Below are 24,584 nucleotides of genomic sequence, written 5' to 3'. Positions count from 1 at the left end.
TACAAATGAAGATCAGAGCATGGATGTTTCCTCATTGAAAGGTCAAATTCAAAGCATGATTCATTTATTTACCGGACACTTGTAGACAACGGATGAGCAGGTGACATTACAGACATTTTCCTCTTGACTACAATATGATATAATCATCCCCCTTAAAACTTAAGGAGAAGAATGCAACACAAAAACATACTGCAGTTACAAAAAAAGTTTTATTTTGTGCCTGGAATTCTTACACCTTCACTAAAGATATCTGAACTGATTTGAGTTCAGAATTCAGATATGTTGACGAACTTGACAGTGATCAACCACCAATGTTTTCCATGCTGGAATTGACCTTCCAGTCATACGCATCATCATGTGGATACATTCAAGGACTTTGATGAAAACTAAAACATTAAAGAGAAAGTGCTGCTTTGGATGTGTGCCTATGTATTACGTGCAGTTTAACTATTACTGTAGTACATAGTCATTACAAGCTTAATTTTGTGCTGTGTGTTCATGTTGTCAATGTAGTGTACCAGAGACCTACAGTACAGTTAGCAAATGTCTTATTTGAAGTTTCATGGCCCATTGAAACCTGTTAACTGTCTTACTGTCAAAAGAAGTGTCAGTGCCAAGAAATGCAGTGTGTATTTGATTCTAAAAGACACATAGGCTATCTAATGAAGATAATTATAATGAAGTAATTCTATTATGTGGGCTGGTCCAAACATTGTTGAAGAATTAAGGCTCAGAAGGTGCATATTGTTGACTATAAAACATATCAATGTATGGACATGGGACTCCCAGACTGAGTTCTGAGGCCGTTTTATGCCAGCACACGCATGTGACTACTTCCATAGTTAATACATTTGGAGAAATCAGTCATGTACGGTGATTCTGAATGTCATATACAACACAGAATCTGTGGGAGAATTAGAATGCCTTTACCATTCTGCATTATTTCTATGCATGTATAAATCGATACACAATACATGCAGCATGTGCCAAAATCCTTGCAACAAGTTGTTTCATTTGTTGAAACAATTGTTAACTGTGTGTGCGAGTTGTGTGCAAAGGACATGTCCTTTACAAAAGGAAAATCTACCAAGTCTATGTATATTGTATTGATGTATTTAAAGTAAAGAAATGTGATGCAAGGTATGCAACGCGGGTGTTTTGGCTGAGATGGTGGTTCAATAGACCTTGACCAGTAAAATGTCAAAATGTGCCTACAAGCAATTATTTTAATAAAGGGTTTCTTTTTGACAACTGAGATTTCCTGGATGAGCCTTCACTTCAAATCACTCAATACAATAACCTGCCTTAGAAAGAGATGAATTAGTACATGCATTCATAACAGGCTTTGTATGAAGAGAAAAATGAAAGGTTGCCATCACTTTTATTCAACATAGTTGACTTTGTTGATTTTTGACAATATTGGAAACTAATTGTTTCTTTAAATTTAATTTGGATGAAACACTCCAGTTCATAGGCTGCAATGTAATCATTCGATAGGAAAAAGAAAAACAGAAAATTACCATATATTCATTAATTTTGGTGACACATAAATGAAATACAATATCAAACAAAACAAATAAGAAATTTTACAGCACCAAAAAGTATCATTTCTCACATGATAGTCACACTCTTGTTTTGCGATAAACACTCGCTTAACAGTCAATATGCCTTGACCGCGCACACACACACATGCCCGGGTTTACCAAATCATGATAGTCATAGTTAAGTTGTGTTAACTTACCGGTAAATGTGGAATAAAAATCACACCCGTGTGAAGTGAGGGGCGCTCTTCAGAGTCAGATGACGGAAATGTCCATTCATAGTCAATGGGAATTTAAGGTTTGTGTAATATGAAAATCTACACCAATAGCTGAATATACCTAGCGCCCCTCAAAAATGCCCTTTGGCAATTCATTATTACAGTATAAGGGTTAAAAAACTAATCTGCCTCAACCCAGTCCTCTTTTGCCCAATCAGGTAAAGGTGTACTATATTCAAAATCTGGCCCCTTGTATCGTAAGGCATGGAGATACATGATGAGATCCTTCTCCGTGGGGTCTGGTCGTACAATCTTGCATTCACCACACAGGCCATCTCGGGTTGCTTGAGGTTTCTGCTGACAGGAGTCAGTTGAGTCACTACAGGTGGCTGTCTCATTTGGAGACTTCTCTCCAGTCTCGTCAGGTTCAGAGGTGTCATGCGACACATACGTTTTACTTCCCTTGTCCTTCTCATAAGCCACATCCATGGCGCCAGTGCTCCCTTCCTCCTCTACAATACCAATCCCATCATCTGGAAGATCGAGCAGGTGCAGACTTTCCTTGGAGCGGTGTTCCTCCACCAGAGCTTTCAACACCTCTTCATTACTCTTCCCCAATAGGCCACCTTTGCCCCTGGTGGGCCCCCAGGCCGAGGACCCATAGACAGGATCTCTGACGATGGGGAAGCCCAGATATTGAAGATGGACCCGAATCTGGTGTGTGCGGCCGGTGAGGGGCATGCAGCGGACCACGCTGGTATTTCCGTTGAAGCTGAGCCTCTGGAAGACAGTTCTACAATCCTTGCCCTTGGGGTCAACCCGACAGAGGCCCACCTTGAAGGAGACAACCAGGATGGGTTCCTCACAGACCAGCTCACCCTCAGGAAACTCCCCTGACACTCGACAGACGTACTCCTTTTCCATCTGTAAGATGTGGAAGATCTATCAGTACTAAATTCTTTAGGGAAAACATCACGCGACAAGAACTTGAAGCATTATGCAAACTTCATAAAACAGGAAATGAATGACTATTGTCTTTTTTGAGGGGCGCTAGGCTCTCCTATATACAGGTTTAATGTTTGTTTTTAGTTCAATGTTTGTTTTAAAAACGCCATTGACAATGAAGGGAAAATTTACATTATCTTGTCAACAAACATTAAATGCCATTAACAATAAAGAGAATTTAAGTTTGTTTTGTCACCGTTTGTTTTACATCACATAATCAAGTTAGACTTTAATATATTAGCACCCCTCACTTTCTATATTCTAGATAGATAGCTAGACCTAGGTGGAACTTTTGTCACCAGAGGTAGAACAGCAGTTGTGCTCCACCCCATACTGATTATGAACCTACCTGTCTATCTCTCACCAACTGGTCCAGTTTTTTGGACACTTCTAGTGTCCGGGCAAACAGCAGCACGCCGGAAGTGAGCCTGTCCAATCTGTGAACCGTATGGAGCTCAGAGACACCCAGGTCCTTTCCCAGAATGAATATCACAGTGTTGTGACGAAAACGACCACAGGGGTGGACCGGTATGGAGGCTGGCTTGTTAACCACAAGCACCTCCCCGTCGTCTACCAGAACCTCTAGAGGCCTGCCAACCACAGGAGGTTCATGGCGATGTACTGTATTCCTCATATGGTCATTGTTCTGTAGATGGGAACATGGGATATGAATCAAATTAATCAAACTTATCACAGCATAAAATGGCTATATTAGAACATTTACAGGTAGATAAAAGATGATTATACTAACCCTGAGCACAACGGACGACAGGTCATCTACGGGAGTCTCGTTCAGTCGAATACGTCCCTCCTTGGCAGCCCTCTGGTAATACTCTATAGACTCTGCTCTAAACTCACTTTTGAAGACCTCAAGAAGAGTCTTCCCAACCCAGCGCCCTTTACAGTAGGTTTTAAAGTCAAAGTAATAAGGGTGCACTTTGCGGAGACCGCCCTCAAAGTAGTACGACGTCTCATCAAAATGTTCCTGGCTGAAACCAACGCCTGGGTTCCGTTTCTGGGGAGGAGGGATGTATCTCTCCCCAGGACGGAGGTTCTTACCTCCCCTCCCTCTCCGTCTTTTCCCTCGGCCGCTCGGTTCTGGTTCGTCGGACTCGTCACTTTTTCGTTTAATCGCCCCTGCAGTCGCCTCGTTGACCGCGATGCTGCTATCTGGAGTATCTTCTGCTTCTGTTCCATCCATGGTTACGACAGCGGAGTTCGGCTTCTGCTCAATTGCAGCAGCTGTTCCGTTCTGTAGATAGCGAAATGCGAAAATGTGTTGCCTTTTCCTTGTCCTTAGGTTGTGAATGATGCGTTTTATATTGTTTTTGAAACAAACACTGTGATCGAGAGATAGCTCACAATCAAACAGCCGCGTATGTTGGGCACGTACTGGAGACACACATTTCTTAAAATGACCTGCTGTGACAGAATTGTACATACAATCTATGGGTTTGTTTAGTATGGAGTTGTTCAGACTCAGCGTTTTATCCGAAATAGGTGAAACATACGATTTAAACACACGTATAAAAGCCATGGGGGGATCAAAACACTCACGTGCGTCATTTGAAGGGGTCCTGCTTTGGCAGCGGCGCGCAATGATGACGCCAATTTGTAGTATCGTAATATTAGCGTGTCCTACCGAACGCCTGGTCCAACTCCTGATTAGTCAGACTCAGATATAGTTCTGACTCCCGACCATAGACTGTAAGCTCCCGAGTCCCGACCCATATCCTGACGACCTGAATACGTGTTACCATACAGAGCTACAGGTGTATTAACGAAACAATAACCAAGGTCCAGGGGGATGTGACGTCGTATATATTATTTTACAGTTACGTGACGTCACGCCACGTGGGAAGGGAATCGATGTCACGTGAGTGTAACAGTCCTGCATTATGACCAGTTATATTATATTCTAAGATTATGACACTTCAGATTAAGCCAATAGTTTTGGCAGGTACATAAATCACTTTGTCAGACTCACACTTTTTATTTAATTATATTTTATTAGTTAATCTGCATGTTTCAAATGTAGGGGGAAAATGCATGAAATCTATTTGTGTTGTGTATCAACATGCTGTCAATGTTTCACATACAAAGCATAAGAACCAGAAATTAATTAATTAAGTGAATCCACACAATTTAAATTAGTTCAAATGCTATTATTTTAAATGTTATCACTTCATTAAAATAACACAAATCATGATGACCAAATCATTTGGTTTACACACAAAACAATATGAAAAGTAACCTCGGTACCCAGGCTTTTATTTCTGTTCGCTACGGCTAAAGACTGGTGGCGAAACACTGGGATAATTACATAAAGCAATCCATGAAAGCAATATCCCCAAAGCAATACACATTCAACATTTCTTCCAACCATAATACCAAATACCCTAAATTACTTTACATATTACAATATTGTCCTGACTCAGTGGATTCTGAGAATACAGTCATCACTGTTACCCAGCTTTATATGTGCTCACTCCACATTGACCTTTCATGTTGCTAGGTGACAAGCCAGCAGGACAGCTGGCTGGATGGCCTGGCTGGAGGACTGGAGTCTGATGGAACAAATCAGCAGTTCTACTGAACTCAGGAACTGCAGCACCAGCGCCTCCTCCTGCAGAGGCAACCACACTGCAGTCAGAGATCACCTCTGGGAAGAGACAAATAGCAAGGATATCATGAGGAAACTCAGGCTCCAGATGTAGGCAAATAAAAATGGCATGTTTATGATCAAATCACCATACTAGAAACGCTTCATGTTCTTTCATGGAAATAACAATCGAGGACCTAAATTACATCAAAATTCAATTATATTGGTTTAGTAACAACATATTTCTAGTCATTGTATCTTTATACCTAGGCCACTGCCGTGTCTTGTCAGTTAGGGGCACGTAGATCACTCCCATCAGCGCTTTCCTGAGGAAGGTTCCGTCACTCTGCCGGTCGTACTGTTCTAGAACCTGATTGCCACCATCTGGACCCACTGGCAGAACCAACCGTCCCCCAGGCTTCAGCTGCTCCAAGAGCTTCCAGGACAGAGATTGAAAAGATAACATTGACATACTACTGTTGTCATTTGCATGGAAATGAGCTTTGCATTACATTTCAATGATGATTAAAAATAGGATTAAGTCCTATGTTGTAGCATATCAAAACTGGAGTAGACAGAGACCACATAATGTGATGTCAGTCATCTTAGTGGTCTTCATCTATGACATACCCCATACAGTATATGGAGTACCATAACCATACATCAAGCATCAATATGACATCAAAGTACTGACATCATAGACTGACCTGGACTCCATATGTGGGCATGGCTGACACAGAATTCAATATATGGACATAAAGGACACGGGCAGACAGACTTTTTTCTTTCCCCACGAGCATCTGCTAGTTAAAATTAAATATTATACATTTGGACTCGTGAGCAGACAGTAAAGCCAGAGCTATATGCTAAAGCACACTGCCGCAACCAGGCAGTGTGCCTGGTTCCCCTCCCTCCCTCCACAGACAACCCTCATCAACTTTCGCTGAAACATCCAAATTCTTCCAGTCATTTACAAAGAAGAAGAGCATGGTGGCGGTGATTGTTTAAACTGAAGGAAGGAAGGAAGCAGGGCAAACATGGCACAGAAAGACACGCTGTTACATCTCTTCGCCGGGGGATGTAGTGGTACAGTGGGAGCAATCGTGACCTGTCCCCTGGAGGTACTGAAGACCCGGTTGCAGTCCTCTGGCCTTAATCTACCAGGCACTGTTACGCCTGGTCTGCTTCAGGTTTTACGGTCTATTCTAGAGAAAGAGGGACCAAGATCACTCTTCCGTGGCTTAGGGCCCAATCTTGTCGGTGTGGCCCCCTCCAGAGCCATCTATTTTGCTGCGTACTCAAAGTCTAAAGAGATGTTCAATGGGGTGTTTGTACCCAACAGTGGACCGGTGCACATGTCTTCTGCTGGGTTTGCAGCCTTTGTTACAAACTCCCTCATGAACCCTGTGTGGATGGTCAAGACGAGGATGCAGCTGGAGAAAAAAGCCAGGGGAGAAAAGAAGATGAACGCACTGCAGTGTGCCCGCTATGTTTACAGAACAGAAGGTATGAGGGGCTTCTATCGGGGCCTGACGGCATCCTATGCTGGCATCTCTGAGACGATGATCTTCTTCCTTATCTATGAGACACTGAAGAAAGAGATCGCTGAAAGACAACACCCAAATAGTGTAACGGACAAAGGAGCAACAGACTTCTTGAAACTTATGATGGCAGCTGCTTTTTCGAAGGGTTGTGCTTCCTGCATAGCCTACCCACACGAGGTCATTCGGACGAGACTGCGGGAGGAGGGCAGCAAGTACAAGTATTTCTTCCAGACGGGGAGGTTGATAATGGTAGAGGAAGGCTATTTAGCCTTTTACAGAGGACTGATTCCACAGCTGATCAAACAAATCCCCAACACAGCCATCGTTCTCTCCTCCTATGAACTCATTGTCTACCTGCTGGGAAATTCAAAGTGACAATGCGTTTGAAAGTTTGTCCCATCAAATGATGGGAGGCACACAATACCCAAGGCACATTGGACAAGAGACATTTGAAAATTTCAATTTCATTGACACAGAGTGGTGGATTCTATCAGAGTAATTAATTTATCATATTTTTCATTATCTACAGGCTTATCTGTATAGTTCGATTGTTAAAAAATATGCTTATCTTTTACAATATAATAAATATACATTTTGGTGGTTTAGGAGGTACTCATGTGGCCTACTAGCAGTGCTATACTAAGTTTGCCACTGATTGCGGTTTGGGAGATTAGCTCCGCATGCACACATGCACAAGATTAATTATAAATACGTATATAATAAAAAATAGGGCATTTGAAAGTACAAAATCAATGCCCAAATACACACATGAGCACATGTTTGTGTGTGTGTGTGTGTGTGTGTGTGTGTGTGTGTATGTATATATATATATATATATATTAATCATGTAGCACAATAATCCACTTCTCTATTATAATACCGGTACACATTTATTAAATCATATATTGAAAAAGACATTTTGTTGTTTTTACTTTTTTGCATCATGTTGTATTGCATTCTATTACTTTGAAACCATAATAGTCCTTACAGCCTTGGGAATTGTAGGCGCAGCTGCACCAACATGGATGGCATCATATGGTGCCCCGTCTGGATAGCCCAGCCGTCCATCCCCAGCTGTGAACGGATGTATGAATGACATGATGTTACCTCATCTGTCAAATCCAATATGTTTGTTGTCGAGAGAGCAACCAACACAGACTGATTTATACATGGTTGCACATTGTGTCACACATTGAAAATAGCCGACAAGCTCACAATGTGAACTTGTAGATCAGCGATTTTCAGTACACGACAATTGTGTGCAACAATAAAGGCTATAAGATCATATATGCTGCTGTTATCCAACTCACCCACAAGTATGATGCGCCCAGATGAGAGCAGCTGTGGGTCGTCAGCCTGCACATTTCTCACTGAGGTTTGCATCAGCTCGTCGATGTGTTCAATCCCCACCACTTTACCACTGGGCCCTACCTACGGGCAACAGAACACACTTTACCACTGGGCCCTACCTACGGGCAACAGAACACACTTTACCACTGGGCCCTACCTACGGGTAACAGAACAATCTTTACTTTAGATCAGATATTCGCAAACGTTTTAGATACAATTCTCTATCTCTGGGACTTCAATCTACACTGTAAAATCCTCAGAGTGAGTTCTAATTTGAGTGTACAAATAGAACCAAATAGACCGTAAGAGTTCAGCCTCTATTTGGTTCCAGCCTCTATTTGGTTCCATTTGTACACTTTCAGATTTACAGATAAGGGTTGGTTACAACTAACAATAATTTAGCTGGGAACCACCTGGAATCCTCTCAAGGATCACTGGGGGTCCCCAATCCCCAAATTAACAACCACTGCACTGCCGTAGACTACTTAGGCCTAATTTACACTCTGGCGCATGATAGTGTTGCTCAGTGGAAATCAGTTATTAAACGACACCAACGCGCAACACAGGTATACATTTGACTTTAAATTAAGCTGTAACTTGGTTAGACGGATGCCATATCGCATGGAAATATCAACTCAGAAATAACTTGACTATAAGATGATACACGTTACCATCCTTGCAAAGCAGGCAGTGAGATAGCCACTCCCTGAGCCCACATCCAACGCTGATGCTCCTTCAGTTAGCTTGTCACTCAGTACCTCCAGAGCATGGGCATGCTGCAAAGGCAACACAAAGCACAAAGCACTATCAAACCTCCACTCATGTCTTGACTGAAATTCATGTTATTGCACATTAGTGGAGGAGCTTAGGGATATTGTGCGCTAATTCGTCAGTTATTATAAAGTTATAAAGTGGCAAATATTGCACAGATGTAGCCCAGGGCATGCTCTAATGATTTAGCTAGGGCGCCCACGCCGGTGACCTTCGGGGTCGCAGCGGCCAAATCCATATGGCCACCATTTATCATCCTATATAAGTGTTAACATTTTTATTATACTTTAAGTAGCATGTGACGTGTCAAACTAGGGGGTTTTCATGATTCTGAATCCATTCCAAGCATTAGTTTTGCACGAAAAACACTCCTTGGGCTAAAAATAGATATATTCGAATCGTCATCACAAATGCAATGAGGTCACATCACATTTGGGGATATGGATAGGAGTGTTTTTCGTGCAAAACTAATGCTTGGAATAGCTTCCTAGTTTGACACGTCACATGCTACTTAAAGAATAATTAAATTTAGAAAATGTTGCCGTATATAGGTTGTCAATGGTGGCCATATGGATTTGGCCGCTGTGGCGCCGGCTCGGGCGCCCTAGCTAAATCATTAGAGCATGCCCTGGTCTACATCTGTGCTAAATTGGCGCTTTTAGACGAATTAGCACGAAAAATCCCTTGTCTCTCTCCCCAAGCTCCTCCACTACATTCTAACTTACTCACCATATGTGGAGCACTAATCGTTGCCCTATACCCTTTGAAAATAGAAATAAACATGTCTTAGAATACATCTTTTATAAGTGAGTAAGCTACAGGGTTGCTAAGAAACAAACTGTGACTGACATACCTATGGATTGAGGAGAGTCAGCATATGGGTAGTCTTTAGAATAGATTCCTCTGTCTGTAGCCAACATGGCGTCAAACACTCTGTCACTGCGGATCACCCCATGGTCTACAGGAGTCGGAGGAAATAAAGGCAGGATTTAACAGGTCTGTCTGTCGGAGGAAGACTATTGGTCTGTTTTTGATTGATTGATTGAAATACTTATTAACAGTTTGCAGAATTACAGTACATTTCAAGCACAAACTCAATACAAAGACTGTTAACTGTGAGTGGACGACCCAATTAAGCATTTCACTAGCAGTGTTCAAATGCCCGCTATAGTCCCCTAATAGTTGGCTTTCTGTTGTAAAGCTCTCATTGCCTCTTTCCTGCTAAATGTAGCCTACTATTAATAAGTCTGTTAAAATAACATGAGAAATATCCCCTAGGCCACGGTACCAAGTCAGCCATACTACCCATGACCAAAATTTGCATTTAAAACCAAATGTGAGATCAGAGGGGTTTAAAATGATAGGCATTATTAGGCCTATGGTCGAAAATGACATCAACGCATTTGAGTAATAAGTTGCTAACGCTGCCCCGTCCCACACAAATATTTCTGTCCCTCAAATGAACAGTTTGGATTTGATTCTGGTCATCAGCTTGTCTATGAAGTCTGTAATAGTGGCTCTGCAGTGCAGGGTGACAGGTTTGAACTGCATGGTCAAATTGTGTCTCTTTATAGACGGATCTTGAAACAGAACCTGTATTCTCAGTTGAGATTCTGGTTGGTTTACATTACTTGTCAGTAGTCAGGCTGCATTCAGGTGTTAATGGCAATACCAAAATAAGTCGGAAGTCCATGAGCCAGAGCTCCAAATTTGGGCTCCTAATCTGAGCATTATATGAAAATATGCCAGAATTTGCATAACTTGCAACCGTCTTATTTAATTTGGTTTACATGTCAGAATCAAAGGTTTTAAGTAATAAGTTGCTACCCCGCCCCATCCCATCCCGTCCCACACAAGTGATACTTCTGTCCCTCAAATGAACACTTTGGATCTAGTCACCCTACAAATCGGTTGCGCTATGGGTGGTGGGTGGTGGAGACAATGACACCCATAAATCTATGGAATTCATCAGTTGTTCATTACCTACCCCTAAGCCTGCTGATGAGTTCTGCTTGAGTCTTGCCACTGGATTTCCAAGCCATTGTCCGGGATAGCAGCACACCCATAGGGAAAGCCACTAAAGCCAGACGAAACACTGCTTGCATCTCCCACACTGTAATGAGAAATGTGTGTGCAAAAACAAACAAACTACAGTAAATAAACAAAATCTAATTAAATGATCACACTGCATTCTAGGTCTAGGTTAGTCATAGAGAATTTATCAAATAATTATGTCAAATAAAGGAATAGTAGGTGCATCATGTCACAGAGCTCATATTTGTGTTTACCTCATGTCAATGCAAAGAAAAACAACTTCCATGAAATCACAAATCAGCAATTCAAAATAGGATTTGACCAAAGAGATTATGAAGACTTCAGGTCATTAGCAATATTACAACGCTACCAAGTTACAACAGTGAACAACGGTATAAAGCGGCTGTTCCTAAATCAATGGTCACAAAATACTACATTAAACAAAATTGGTCACTCACAACACACCTTCCAGCCCCTGGTAGTATTTATTTACATTCTTTTGGTATGAAAAGCACCATCGATGTCCCAGGCTGGGACTTCCTGGTCCGGCTTGCACAGGACCGTCAAATCTGACCAATAAGATGGGGGTTCTCCGGGTCTCCAACAGACACCCGCAGAGCGCCAATCAGATCGCAGAACAATGTGACAGGCAGTTTGATGGTCCAATGTCATTACTCAAAATAAGGAAGTTGACTACGGTCCGTGTGGCATTTTAGACATTGTTTTTCAGAGATCATGGGTACTGTTAGCTAGCAGGTCAAGTCTTTTTGTTGCGTATTGTCTTTTTCAAAGAGGTAAGATGTTGATATAACAACAACATTCCTCCCACAGGCAAATATATAGTATATACAATGTTACGGTTCGCCACAATTTTAGCTTACTATAGCTTGATAGGTGGCAAGCCTGGATGTAGGCTATAGATGCTTTTCCATTTGATTTAATTTATATTCACTTTCCTAATCCTATACTAGATTCTCACATGTCTGATTAACTATTCAGGTTATTTAACCGAGCCGTGCTGCCGAGGACATTCGATTTAGTGCAACCAGCTGCAGCATGATTGAGAACTTCGAGAACAAGGAGGTTCGGTCCAGTGGAGAGCTCTGGTCCGAGATCTGCTCCAGTTTGCCAGCAGAAGCAACGGTGGAAGAACCTAGTCAAGATGTTAACGTAAACAGTAGCCACTTCACAGATTCCTTCCAGCCAGCATCCCAAATCGGCCTGCAGGTGAATGGACAATCAAATGGAACATGTGCGCATTCTCCTGGTGCCAACTGGGAACCCATGGAGGATTCAGACATCTACATAGCAAGTTTAGGTATGGATCTCCATTCATGCTCGTTTCTAGCCCTGAAACATGGTTCACATGCTCGTGAAGTACGAGCGTCATGTGAACCATGGCTAGCTTGTTTCCCTCTTCTGTTTTCTCTTTCTTTTTGTGTCTGCCAGTGCCCACTAGCCTGGAAACCAGACAAAAATATCCCTGGGCAGATTAGGTCACTCCTCAGTTTGAATTATATTTTGCTCTGACTCACCCCAGAGTTGTGGATCAAATGTGTTTTAGGGATTGATGGGATCAGGGATTTTAATCACCATTATAGTTGTCACAGTTGCAACACCTTGGTGGCATGTGGGTTTAGTGTTATTTTTCCCTTACTCCCCAGTAAAACAGTCAATGAAAACCGCTATGTGACAAATGCATTGAAAAGAGGTTATAGAAATAAAAATAAAAAAGTTGTTTCTATATTTGATTTCAGAGAACCGCCTGAAGAGACTTAAGGGCCAGTCCAGTGATGTTACCTCCAGGGACATGCTGCGCTCTTTGTCTCAAGCCAAGAAAGAATGTTGGGACAGATTCCTACATGATGCCCAGACGTCTGAGCTCTTCCAAGGTGGTGACATGGACGATAGGTGGGCGGAATGATGTACCAAAAGTATAAAAGCCTGAGGGTGTCCTGAATATCGATATTTTTGTACTGATGAGACCGGTAACGGCATATTAAAGGTCTTTTAAAAGCACCCCAACACACACACACACACACACACACACACACACACATTATAAGATGTCGAGCAGCAACAGTTCCATCTCACTTTAATTATGTCCATAAGGTCAACATTAAATTGGTTTAACCAATTTAAATTGGTTTAGCCAATTTAAGATTGGTTTCCTCTCATGTGGGAATCTAAAGTAAAAACAGTTCTACGTGCCACTTATTAGCGACTCAAGTGCAAACAAACAAGTCAAAACATTTGAAGATGCAGTGTTGAAACATTCATTGGTATTTTTGTTTTCAACTAAAATAGCTCTAATTATAATTGTAATAATAATCCCTACGTCCTCCTGGTGGGGCTCCTCACTGGCAAGTGAGTCGTTAGGATACAACAGCAGTGACAACACAAATGTGTGTGGAGAGAAAAATTGGCCTAATTGGTTCTAAAAAAAATAATAATAAAAGATTTTCAAGTGGGCCCTGATCCAGAAAAGGTTCTGAATGTGTATATTATATTTCCTTTCACAGTGCCCTGGAGAACTTCAAGCGGTGGTTGATCCCTGAAAAGGTGGCCATCAGTGTGGAGGAGCTGGAATATCTCCTCAGACCATCTCAGCACACCGAAACGGCTGACAGTACCTCTGATTCTGAACAGGCCAACACGGGAGACACACAAAAGCCTGAACAGGATGACGCTCATTCTCCAGAGAAATGACTTGATTTAGTGGTGGTTAAAAAAAAAAAAAAGAACTACGTAGTAACCTGTTCAGGACCATACTGAATTTTTAGAGGTTGTTTGACCAAGTGGATTGATCTGCCATCTATTTATCTGTGGAACCGAGTCAAAGTCAAACTAAATGTAATGCCTGAACTCCTACTAGGTCATGGCCTGAAAAGAACTACTGCACTAAGCCGCCTCGAGTATTGAATCTTGTCAGTGACAGTGATATGTATTCTTCAAACGTGCTGAAAATGTAAATGCATAAAGCAGGATAAAGAATGACATGACATGCTGTTCTGTAGACATAGAATCGGTTGCTACCGGAAGGTTCGCCCCAAAATACACTCGGACCGTTTTTTTTCTCGCAGATAGCTCGCCCACAGTATTCTTGTATTACTGAGGTTAGGTAAGGAATAAGGTTAGGCATAGTTTACCGAGATTAAGTTTGGGAATAAGTTTAGGTTTAGGCATACAATTTAGGCATTTTATCAGACGCGCTTAGTCCAGAGCGATTTACATTAAGCAAGAACAATAGTTTTACTCAGATTACGTTTAGTTTTACTGAGGTTACTTTTAGGAATAAATTAAGTTTTACTGAGGTTACGTTTAAAAAATATCTGATTTGACCAGGGCCAAGTGTGTTCGTTCTTTCTTTTATTAGCTGCCTGGTATATACGTACAGTCCAACCTCTCTGTAACGTGATTTAGGTTGTACATAATCTAGTTGTTAATGAGTGTCATTACAGAGTATTGTTTTGGAAATGTTAAGGCATTTTGTAAATTATAATCCCTGGGCCTGAACTAATGCATCATTATTCAAGAGAAACATTGTATTTTATGATGGGTTTATGGGGTGAATATGAACTGTTAATTATCTGTGACAATTGACAAATGACTGAAATGGTGTAATTTCAGTGTGAAATATCCTCATCGTTGCCATATTAATTTCACATTTGATTAAATAAAAACAAGTTATTGTTTAAAGGCATTCTCAGTCTAAGCAAAATGAGAGTATGCTCCTTATGTCCCAGATTAATGTTGTTTTTAATTGTTCAGTAAACATTCAACCAGTTAACTAACGTTCAATGTGTGGAGTGGACGATTTTATTGTTTATGTGACTTGTTTGTTAATATTTGGTCCTAATATGCAATGATTATGGTAATTATATTTGCAATTATATGTTTGCAGATGAACAATGTTTTCAGTCTCCCAAACTCCCAAATATTTCCAAAATTAGGGCCCGGCCCTAGTAATTAGCATACATTTTAGACCTGAAAACGTCGGGTCGGGTTTTGGGCAGAATTTGAGAACTCTTAGTCTTAACACACACACACAGGACTTTAAACGTTTTTGTAGGCCTCAAGATCAGCTAGTTTATAGTCACCAATGTACACAGTTTTTAAATTTAGGCCTACAAATATTATAATAAACCGGAGGGGTCGAAATGTTGATTCCTGAACTATATGTACTAATAAACTACTGGGAGCATCGGTGTGCGGACATCCAACCTTCTTCCTTTTTGATTTTCTTGTCATAGAATGAATGAAGATAGTAAATCCAGTTCTTCAGTTTCAAGACACTAAACATGCAAATGAGTAGGCTATTATTTCTGGTTAACAGGATTTGTCAGGGAATAGACATACCTCAGATGCCATCACACCTGCTCTGCATTTGATTGAGCCCTGGGCTGGGGAGGACTTGTCACCTGGGCGGGAGGGGCGGGGGCGCTGCGTCCTACCGGTGGGGGCTCCTCGCTTGCAGGTGAGCCAGTAAGATACAACAGCAGTGACAAAGAAATGTCTGTGGAGAGAAAATGATTGGCATAACAACTAAATTGGAGATAAAAAGGGCAAAAAAAAAAATTGGCTAGGCGAAAAGTTTTTTTTTTAAGACAAGGCCTATATTTACTTAATATTGATGACATCAGTCTTTCCCAAAATGGAGGGACAGTAGGTCTGAGATTATGTATTCACAAATGTTTTTTATTTTAAATATTCACATACAAAAATATACGTATATTTATATAAATATTTATATTTTACAATAATGTGAATCATATTCAGGGATGTACTTCCTTGGCCTACTGGCAGCATATGCACAAAAATATTGTGCTGATCGAGTTGTGTGATTAGCTAGCATGTGGACACACACACACACACACACACACACACACACACACACACACACACACACACACACACACACACACACACACACACACACACACCATCTTCTTGATGGCTCGTCTCCTTGGGGTTACGCTGTTAAAACAAGACAGGGTCTAATTCAGATCTCTTACTTGATGATGTCACACTGATGACGCCTAAATATGGTTTGCAAGATTAGTAGCGGATGGAACGGACGGACGGACATGCAAATGCTTGTCTAGACGTCTAGAGGTACCATGCTGTAAAATATTCCATAATGGCTGGTGATGTCATGGTATGTCACAAATGTGTGTAATAGCAGCTCCCTTACCATTTGTACAACACATTCATAAATATGAGTTATGATGATGAAAATAGCAGGAGGTGGGAGAAAAGGCGCAGAACAGAACACAGAAACAGGGAAAGATGGGAAAAGGGACATTCCAACTCTGGTTCTCGTGATGACCAGTACAGGAGAGAACGTCCACCACCACATCTGAAGGGACGTGATATTGGTCTGTTTTACGCAAAAAAACAGACCAATGGAGCAGTCAGGAGGAAGCAGGCTGATCATAGCTCACGAGCGGTGGTGCAGATAGATGCGGCCAGAGAGCGACATATCAAAAATCTACTTAACTCTGTCCAGAATGACCACTCTGCCTCCAACACACACTGCAGAGATGACAGACCCACCACATCTGCCAACTGGCATGCAACTCGTAGATATGGCCACCGTTACGTTGATGGAGATGTCTCTGAAGAGAATGAACGGGAGATGGAGGTAGAACTGAAAGAGTTGGAAGAGAGAGTTAGTGCTGCACAGGAAGACAGACCTAACAAATCATGTTACTTCACTCAGAGGGCAGTCAAAGATGAACCCCCCAACATGCGGGAATGGGATGATGTAGAAGATGAGACAAGGAAAGTCCCTGGGCAAAAGGAGGATATGGAATACCTGATTCAGGAAGTGGTCAGAAACCAAACACTGGATGACTTCTTGAATAAAGATCTGAACAGCAAGAAAGTTGACCCCAAGTACCAGAATATGCTGAAATTCAGAGAAAAACTGCCGTCTTACACCAAGAAAGACGAACTGGTAGAGTTGATCAACTCTAACAGTGTCCTGGTGGTGAGTGGGGAGACAGGCTGTGGAAAGACCACCCAGGTCACTCAGTTCATCATTGACGACTACATCAACCGAGGAATGGGCTCCCTCTGCAGGGTGGTCTGCACTCAGCCCCGGAGGATTAGTGCCATCTCTGTAGCAGAGCGTGTGGCAGCAGAAAGGGCAGAAACTGTTGGGTACGGGAATACTTGTGGCTATCAGATTCGTCTGCAGAGCCGTTTACCACGGAAACAAGGTTCTGTGCTGTACTGTACAACAGGCATTGTTCTTCAGTGGTTACGCTCCGATTCATTGTTGTCCACGATCACCCATCTTGTTCTGGATGAGATACACGAGAGAAACCTCCAATCTGATGTTCTCATTACCATCGTGAAAGACCTGCTCATGGTCCGAAAGGACCTCAAGGTCATCCTCATGAGTGCCACACTCAATGCCGTAAAGTTCTCCAAATACTTTGACGACTGTCCAATGTTCCACATCCCAGGGTTGACGTTCCCAGTGGAGGAGTTCCTCCTGGAGGATGTGGTGGAGATGACGCGTTATCGCCCCCAGAGGCAGGACAGACGGCCCTCGAGGAAAAGAAAGTTCATGCAGGGGCACCAATACCAACAGGAGAGGGAGCAGTTAGAGGCTAAATATGAAGAGAGCTTTCCCTGCTTTATGCGCACATTACGGGGCAGATACTCTGACAATACCATTGAGGTGCTGGACATGTTGAACAATAATGACAAAATTGACCTGGAGTTAATCAGGGAACTGATACGCCATATTGCCCTCAACGAGAAGGAAGGAGCTATCTTGGTCTTCCTGCCTGGTTGGAGTGACATCAGTAGTCTTCATGACCTACTAAAGGCTCAGCAGATGTTCAGATCAGATCGGTTCGTCATTATTCCACTGCACTCCCTGGTGCCTATGGTGAACCAGACTCAGGTGTTCAAGAGACCTCCCCCTGGTGTAAGGAAGATTGTGATTGCTACCAATATAGCTGAGACAAGCATCACCATCGATGACATTGTGTTTGTGATAGATGGAGGGAGGATCAAAGAGACCAACTATGACACAGACAATAATATCAGCACCATGACAGCTGACTGGGTCAGCCTGGCCAATGCCAAGCAGAGGAAAGGACGTGCTGGCAGGGTGTGTCCAGGAAAGTGCTATCACTTATACAACAGTCTCAGGGCTAGCCTAATGGATTCCTATCAACTCCCAGAGATCATGCGAATACCACTGGAGGAGCTCTGCTTGCAGATCAAGATCCTGAAGCTGGGGCCTATAGCTGAGTTCCTGGCTAAAGCCCTGGACCCTCCGACTGAAAAGGCAGTTAGTCTGGCCATTAAACACCTTGTAGATCTGAATGCCTTGGACAATGCTGGGAATCTGACAGCACTGGGCTATCACCTGGCGCGTCTGCCTGTGGAGCCGCACATCGGGAAACTAATCCTGTTTGGGGCCCTGCTGGGCTGCCTTGACCCTGTCCTCACAATCGCTGCCTCACTCAGCTTCAAAGATCCTTTCTTCATACCTCTGGGCAAGGAGAAGATGGCAGACATGAAGAGAAAAATCTTGTCCAGAAATTCGAAAAGTGACCATCTAACTATTGTCAATGCCTTCCGGGGCTGGGAGGAGGCTAAGGGGCGTGGAGCCAGGTATGAGAGGGACTACTGTTGGGAACACTTCCTATCAGCCAATACCCTCCAGATGCTGCACGACATGAAGGGTAAATTTGCTGAGCACCTAATGTCAATAGGCTTTGTCAGTAGCAGCAACCCCAAAGACCACAAGTCCAATGTCAACGCAGAAAATGAGAAGTTGGTCAAGGCGGTGATTGTGGCTGGTCTATATCCTAAGGTGGCTATGATAAGACCAAATTACAGCAAGAAGAGGCCAGGGGTTAAGGTGTACACTCAGTCTGATGGAAAGGTGTGTATCCACCCCAAGTCTGTCAATGTCGAGGAAACTCAGTTCAACCATACCTGGCTCATCTACCACCTCAAGATGAGGACCAGTTCTATCTTCCTGTATGATTGTACAGAGGTGTCCCCATTTTCGCTGCTGTTCTTTGGAGGAGACATCACTATCCAGAAAGACGGAGATGATGAGACCATCGCTATCGACCAGTGGATCGTCTTCAAGTCCTCCAAGCGCATCGCTCACCTCGTCAAGAGTCTGCGGAGAGAGCTGGATTCCCTGCTTGAGGATAAGATCCGTAGCCCTGCTCCTGTGGACTGGAATAACCGCCAGTCCAAAGATTGTGCCATTATTACAGCCATTGCTGACCTCATCACCAACCAGGACAAGTCCACGGGTGGCAGAAACCTCTCAGGGTACAGAAGATCAGGCTACTAATGTCTGCTCCTTTTGAGCATAAATGTGTAGTTGCAAAAGGGTGTAACAGTAGACATTCATACTGAACCATTTCGGTATGGATAAGCATTCGATTTAGTACGGCCATGTAATTAACGAGTGCTGGAAGAATTTGGCATGTTGGCAACATGCTGACCTTGCAGCATGTAGTGCAGAGGTGCCCACACTTTTTAGACTTGAGAGCTACTTTCAAAATGCCCAGCTCAACCAGATCTACCCAGTAGTACGCACCCAAAATATACATATTATCCCCTTGCTGAAAATAGTTAGGCAAACGCATTTGAAATGGGAAATAGCGGGGGGAAATGGAATTGGTAGGGGTTTTTTTACTTTGTAATTTTTACGTTTGACTGACGTTTCTTGAAAGTATTGCATTGTGGGTTTGCCTTTTTTTTATGTCAATCAATCAAGCGAATTAGGTCACCTTATTCACATTCAAGTGGCAGATGTCACGAATAGTTATTTATTTAAATTATATATTTTTAGGGGTATGTCATGCGATCTACCTGTACATTCTGTGTGTACTGGTAGATCACGATCTACCTTTCGGGAACCCCTGATGTAGTGCTTCTATGACTGCAAGAGTGCCGTTTCCGTGGAGCGGGCCGGTTTGAATCCCGAAGTTACAGATGTGTTGATGGAGGTAATGAAGGGGAGCAGATCAGGTGCAATGGCCGTGAAGATTGTGGAAGGGGTGGAGTCAAGACGACAGGTGGTAGGTCAGCAGAGGATAGCCAGATAGCCATGATATGTTGGGGTTAGCATTGGGTGAGTAAGACACTTGATTAGTGGGAAGATGGGAAAAGGAATCTCTGATGTCATCAACCTTCTTCTCAAAGTAGGTGACAAAAACATCAGCTGAGAGGGATGAAAGCAAGGTGGGGGTCAGGGAGGGGGTTTAAGAAGGGAGGAGAAATTGGAAAATAGCTTTCTTGGGTTTCACAGGATTTTATATTAGCATGGTAGAAAGAGGATAGGGATAGGGATAGGGAAAAGGCAGAAAGGAGTGAGTGAAAGTGGGATAGGTCATCTGGTTGCTCCGTTTTGTGTCACTTCCTTTCTAGTCTCTCTCGAGACAGACCGTTGACTCACGTAGAAAGAGGGTGCTGTTTCTCCTTTATTTGTCGATGGGTTCTCAGATTGCTTCCTTTCAGCTGCTCTGAAATGTGTTCGTTCAGCTCTGAGGGTTTCAGGTTAACCAGGGAGCCGACAAACTCAGGCACGCTGGCCTGGAAGAGAGGACAGTGACGGTCAAATGCAGACAGGATAGTAGAGAGAAAGGATGAGGTTGCAGCGAGGGAGGGGAAAGACACAGAGGAGGGTTGAGAGAAGATAGAGGACGAGAGAGGGGAGTGGTTTAAGGAGCTCAGGTTTAGGTGCGAGAGTAGCAGAGAGTAGTAGAGACCCTGCAGGCCAAATGACATCATGATGACATCATGATGACGTCCTCCGGTGACGTTCAGGACTAGGCCAGATCACAGCCCATATTGGGATGATCTGGACGTCTTCCACAGTTGAAAGAATATAGATTATTCTGGGCCATATCTCACTAGTTATGATATGACTTAAGTTGATCTAGCCTCAATCCGACTCCCTGATACATCCGTCACTGGATGTATCTGTCTTAGCGGGCCGAATTTATGTTGGTTGAAATCAGATGATATTCCGGGACAGATCTGACTAGTCTTGATTTGACTTGATGACGACACTAATTCGTCCAGGTCCTGACCGTGCTTGCTGGGTAAAGAGAGAGGGAGATGAAGTGGTGATCAGAGATATGTAGGGGGGTATAACAGAGGTTAGAGGGAGAGCAGCCTCTGAAGAACACAAGGAACACAAGGACCAATACCAGCTCTATGAGTGGGAGGAGAAGGATACAGGGAGACGGAAGGAGACAGGGAGAGGTTGAATGAACACAGAAGGGACGTACCCTTCGACAGGAAGATATACCTCTCTGCAGCAGATAGGTTGAAGTTGGGTGCCATCCTTCGGAAAGGAGCTGATCAGGGAATCTAGTTCTTCCAGGAAGTTCCCAAGTGTCCCTAGCGGGTGATAGAGCACAATGATGGTGAGAGGGTAAGGTTGTGTTATTGAACCACAAGGCAGGCACACTGACACGCTGTACACACAAGCCGTAAAGCCCAACATGTTTGAGAACACTTAGGCCTTGTCCACACGTATCCGGGTAAATGGATAAACGTAGGTTTTTATATGCGTTTTGGGGGGGGGTCGCCCACACGCAAACGCGTTTTTGGTCACAGTGTATTTTTTTTAAACTCCGCCTGTGTGTTCCCGTGTGGACAATGTAAACAGAGTTTTGCATGGGTCTTGCCATTGGTCATATGGGCAGAGAGATTTAAAAAAACGTGTCGTATGGACAGAGAGATTTAAAAAAACGAAAACGCTATGTTTATGTAGGTGTGGATGAAGCCTTAAGCTTCTCTATGAAATACAACAACAAAGACAGATGAAAGGAGTGTGTTCACTAGCGATGCTGCTGGCAACACACCAAACATTCAGAAAGGAGAGACAGATGTATGAGAACCAGCAAGTTGGCATTGGCAATGCCTTTAAAACATTATGTTGAATATTATGCAGAATGTGACCAGTGTGATTTTGTTCTTCTAAGTTCTTCTAGTTGTCAAGGGAAACTGTCCTGTCACTTGTTTTCGCTGTAAATTCGCCGGCTGTGATAAAGTGGTGCTTTGAACCTCCTTAGAGAGGAATGTGCAATAGGCCTATGTATATTTACTTTCCCCTCCTTACAAACAAAACAAAACAAAAAGTGAAACAGGGATTCAAAACCAAAATACCACTACACTAGTTTGTTCATTACATTTATTATTAAAAGGTTTGGATGTTCGCTTATTTACTTATTTATCTGGTTTACAGAGGATACGGTAACGGTCTCTGTGTGTGTGTGTGTGTGTGTGTGTGTATGTTAGTTATAGAGATTACCGGGTACTGTAGGCGGGCTCCAAATATAAAGAAGACTTTCCACAGATACTGTGGGACAACACGACAACACAAGTTAAAGCATTAGTTACTGTAGCTTGACAGCTTGACGGAGAAATGAAGAACTACACTACAGTAGTACTACAAAAAGGCCATAGAAACACGTAACTCCTTAATGGCAACAGCTGATGACGTCATGGTATCTGTCACAAAGTGTGTGTATATAGAACACCCCAATTACAGCATAATGTTTTAACAACAGAGACTGATCAAATAGCAATATTAAGTGTATTATAATTATACTAAAAGTCTTACTGTTTTACAAAATATATATAAAGAAAATCTAAATTACATTCTAACCTTTGCAAAATTAAAATGTTTGCACATGCAGTGCCACAATGGCCATCAGTTCTCGAGCTAAAAAAGGTCTTCGAACAGAACGAGAGAGAGAGTGAGAAACGTCGGAGAGTCACCAAGCTCAAGCAGTTCTTTGAACAACTTGGCCAGGAGTGTCAGATGGAAATTAAAGGGAAATGTCCCCCTAGGACCACAGAAGCCATTGTAGAAGGCGCCGCCTCTGCTATCCCAGTGGTCAAGGATGAGTCTGCGGCAGCTGCCAGCCCTGAACCCTCGGTGGAGGCACAGGAAGAGGCAGAGCAAGCTGAACAGGAACAGGAGGATCACAGAGAGAGCGAGGAGGTAAGTCAGGAAGCCTTGCTGAGCCTCGAGGCTGTTTCCTTAGCGTGAGGGAGCTTGATGTAGTACACCCCCCCCCCTGGACATGATGCTAGTACTGTATGTCACAGGGACGTGCCCCAATCCAACCCTTGATGCTGAGTGCCAAGCAGGGAGTATTTGGTATGTCCCGGCCGGGGATCGCACCCCGACCTCCCAGTCCCACAAGGCCACTGAGCTGGTAAGCGAGCAAGGACGTGGCGAAGCTCAAATCAGTCAGTCCTCAAGCTGAAGATAATCCTTGACCAGGAGGATCCCAGCGAGAGCGAGGAGGTGGCCTGCAGGCCCTTGGGCTCAAAAATGTCTTAGAACAGTCTGGTCAAGAGCAGGACCATCCTACTCTGGTGATGCAGGATACAATGTCGGCATACCATGGTTCCGCAACCGGGGAGCTCAAGACAGGAGGGTGAGGAGAGCGGTGATTCAGGAGTCCTGAGTTCGTGTCGGCTAGTCTACTTGCATCGCATACCAAGGTTCAAGTCTTCAAGATCTTGTCTAACCACAAATAACGGGTGATCTTTGATTTTCTTTTTTTATGGCGTAGCACTTAAGGGGCAAGATCTAGAAGAGTGATTGTCTGTATGTATGCCCCAAAATGTATCTGCTGTAATAAATCTGCTCGTGGCAAATCTCGCAAATCACTATGCCGATCAGTGCCGAATTTCGTGTGAACACTGTCAGTAGGCCAAGGAAGTCAATTTCTGAATATATATTGCATTTTTGAGGGGCGCCCACCATGGGGTGGGGGGACACTTATTTATTCATTTTAGTGCATAGAAATAAACAGCAGTAGCACACATAAGGGTGTTAATAATTAAACAAACAAGAAAACAAAAGTGTACAAAGTTGAGTGAAAAAAGAAAAGAAAGGGGAAATGCAGAAGAACAAAAACAACAGAACAGAAAAACACGAAGAAATATACAGAACAGAAGCATATGAAGAAATATAAATAATTATTTAAAACAGACATCAACAGTTGAGCAAAGCAGCAGGTACACTTACTACAGATGAGCAAGTCATGCTTGCAGTACTGAAGGCATAAATAATATATAAATAATATGTGTGAAATAAGATAACCCCAATAGATAACAGGCGTCATGGACTACCCACGGGAAGTCCAAGATCCACATGAAGCCATGCTTGTTATTAGACAGTCTTGTGAGGGACATGTCTGGCTTTCGGAAATGAAGTCATGTGGCAGCCAAGTCTATGGACTTTTAATGACAGCTATTATTATCAACATGACAAGACCCAGGCAATTTGTTTTCATAAGAAAAAAAATAATAATCTTTTTATAAATTATACTGAACATGACTTACGTCATAGATGACTGACACCATTATAGGGTCTAGCAAACATTTGTAGCTTTAGCAGACCACATAATCCCATAACCTGTCCATTGTATAGACCAGTGTTTCCCAAACCTTTCAGGTCGAGATCAAAAAGAGAAATTAGACGTTTGCCAGCGACCCT

The 24,584-nt window shown here is 42.9% G+C and overlaps 5 protein-coding genes across 7 annotated transcripts; 3 read left to right on the top strand and 2 right to left on the bottom strand.

Annotated features, from left to right (window-relative positions):
• Positions 1-1,364: 1,364 nt before the first annotated feature.
• On the bottom strand, positions 1,365-4,322 carry rpusd2 (RNA pseudouridine synthase domain containing 2). Its single transcript, XM_080783275.1, has 3 exons — positions 3,516-4,322; positions 3,114-3,410; positions 1,365-2,683 (listed from the first exon to the last, which is right to left on the bottom strand). Exons 1-3 carry the CDS (start codon positions 4,299-4,301, stop codon positions 1,940-1,942), a joined length of 1,827 nt encoding a protein of 608 aa, XP_080639401.1. The 5' UTR covers positions 4,302-4,322; the 3' UTR covers positions 1,365-1,939.
• Positions 4,323-4,765: 443 nt separating this feature from the next.
• On the bottom strand, positions 4,766-11,647 carry pcmtl (l-isoaspartyl protein carboxyl methyltransferase, like). Of its 3 annotated transcripts, none has more exons than XM_080784497.1 (9): positions 11,531-11,647; positions 11,019-11,144; positions 9,885-9,989; positions 9,761-9,792; positions 8,932-9,036; positions 8,221-8,341; positions 7,899-7,984; positions 5,633-5,802; positions 4,766-5,390 (listed from the first exon to the last, which is right to left on the bottom strand). In XM_080784497.1, the coding sequence occupies exons 2-9, from the start codon at positions 11,134-11,136 to the stop codon at positions 5,363-5,365; spliced, it is 765 nt and encodes a 254-aa protein (XP_080640623.1). In that variant the 5' UTR covers positions 11,137-11,144; positions 11,531-11,647; the 3' UTR covers positions 4,766-5,362. The 3 variants fall into 3 exon arrangements, with proteins under 3 accessions (XP_080640623.1, XP_080640624.1, XP_080640622.1); XM_080784498.1 differs by having other exon boundaries at positions 4,766-5,426; positions 11,524-11,630; XM_080784496.1 differs by having other exon boundaries at positions 11,524-11,630.
• On the top strand, positions 6,300-7,361 carry LOC308329941 (solute carrier family 25 member 33-like). Its single transcript, XM_080784495.1, has one exon. It carries the CDS (start codon positions 6,404-6,406, stop codon positions 7,283-7,285), a length of 882 nt encoding a protein of 293 aa, XP_080640621.1. The 5' UTR covers positions 6,300-6,403; the 3' UTR covers positions 7,286-7,361.
• A 101-nt stretch (positions 11,648-11,748) lies between the features above and the next one.
• Positions 11,749-15,288, top strand: ccdc32 (coiled-coil domain containing 32). The gene is made up of 4 exons (XM_080783631.1): positions 11,749-11,859; positions 12,065-12,383; positions 12,823-12,976; positions 13,588-15,288. Exons 2-4 carry the CDS (start codon positions 12,122-12,124, stop codon positions 13,772-13,774), a joined length of 603 nt encoding a protein of 200 aa, XP_080639757.1. The 5' UTR covers positions 11,749-11,859; positions 12,065-12,121; the 3' UTR covers positions 13,775-15,288.
• Positions 15,289-16,703: 1,415 nt separating this feature from the next.
• On the top strand, positions 16,704-19,403 carry LOC308329699 (ATP-dependent DNA/RNA helicase DHX36-like; the record flags this gene model as incomplete). The annotated part of the gene is made up of 1 exon (XM_080784196.1): positions 16,704-19,403. The coding sequence occupies one exon, from the start codon at positions 16,704-16,706 to the stop codon at positions 19,401-19,403; it is 2,700 nt and encodes an 899-aa protein (XP_080640322.1).
• Between the last annotated feature and the right edge of the window lie 5,181 nt (positions 19,404-24,584).

The sequence above is a fragment of the Protomyctophum bolini genome, assembly GCF_963924005.1.
Source record: "Protomyctophum bolini genome assembly, chromosome: 15".
In the NCBI taxonomy this organism is placed as follows: Eukaryota; Metazoa; Chordata; class Actinopteri; order Myctophiformes; family Myctophidae; genus Protomyctophum; species Protomyctophum bolini.
This window is presented reverse-complemented; position numbering and strand designations above follow the sequence as displayed.

Bases quoted from the DNA above. Each gene is read 5' to 3' on its own strand.
- rpusd2 (XM_080783275.1), bottom strand. From the start codon at position 4,301: ATGGCTTTTATACGTGTGTTTAAATCGTATGTTTCACCTATTTCGGAT. The intron at 3,411-3,515 runs GTTAGTATAATC...TCCCATCTACAG, and splicing joins TGTCGTCCGTTGTGCTCAGG to AACAATGACCATATGAGGAA. The intron at 2,684-3,113 runs GTAGGTTCATAA...CACATCTTACAG, and splicing joins AGTTGGTGAGAGATAGACAG to ATGGAAAAGGAGTACGTCTG.
- LOC308329941 (XM_080784495.1), top strand. From the start codon at position 6,404: ATGGCACAGAAAGACACGCTGTTACATCTCTTCGCCGGGGGATGTAGT.
- pcmtl (XM_080784497.1), bottom strand. From the start codon at position 11,136: ATGCAAGCAGTGTTTCGTCTGGCTTTAGTGGCTTTCCCTATGGGTGTG. The intron at 8,342-8,931 runs GTAACGTGTATC...TGTTGCCCGTAG, and splicing joins CTGCCTGCTTTGCAAGGATG to GTAGGGCCCAGTGGTAAAGT. The intron at 5,803-7,898 runs GTAAGGACTATT...CTGTCCTGGAAG, and splicing joins CGCCTACAATTCCCAAGGCT to CTCTTGGAGCAGCTGAAGCC.
- ccdc32 (XM_080783631.1), top strand. From the start codon at position 12,122: ATGATTGAGAACTTCGAGAACAAGGAGGTTCGGTCCAGTGGAGAGCTC. The intron at 12,384-12,822 runs GTATGGATCTCC...ATTTGATTTCAG, and splicing joins CATCTACATAGCAAGTTTAG to AGAACCGCCTGAAGAGACTT. The intron at 12,977-13,587 runs GTGGGCGGAATG...TTCCTTTCACAG, and splicing joins GGTGGTGACATGGACGATAG to TGCCCTGGAGAACTTCAAGC.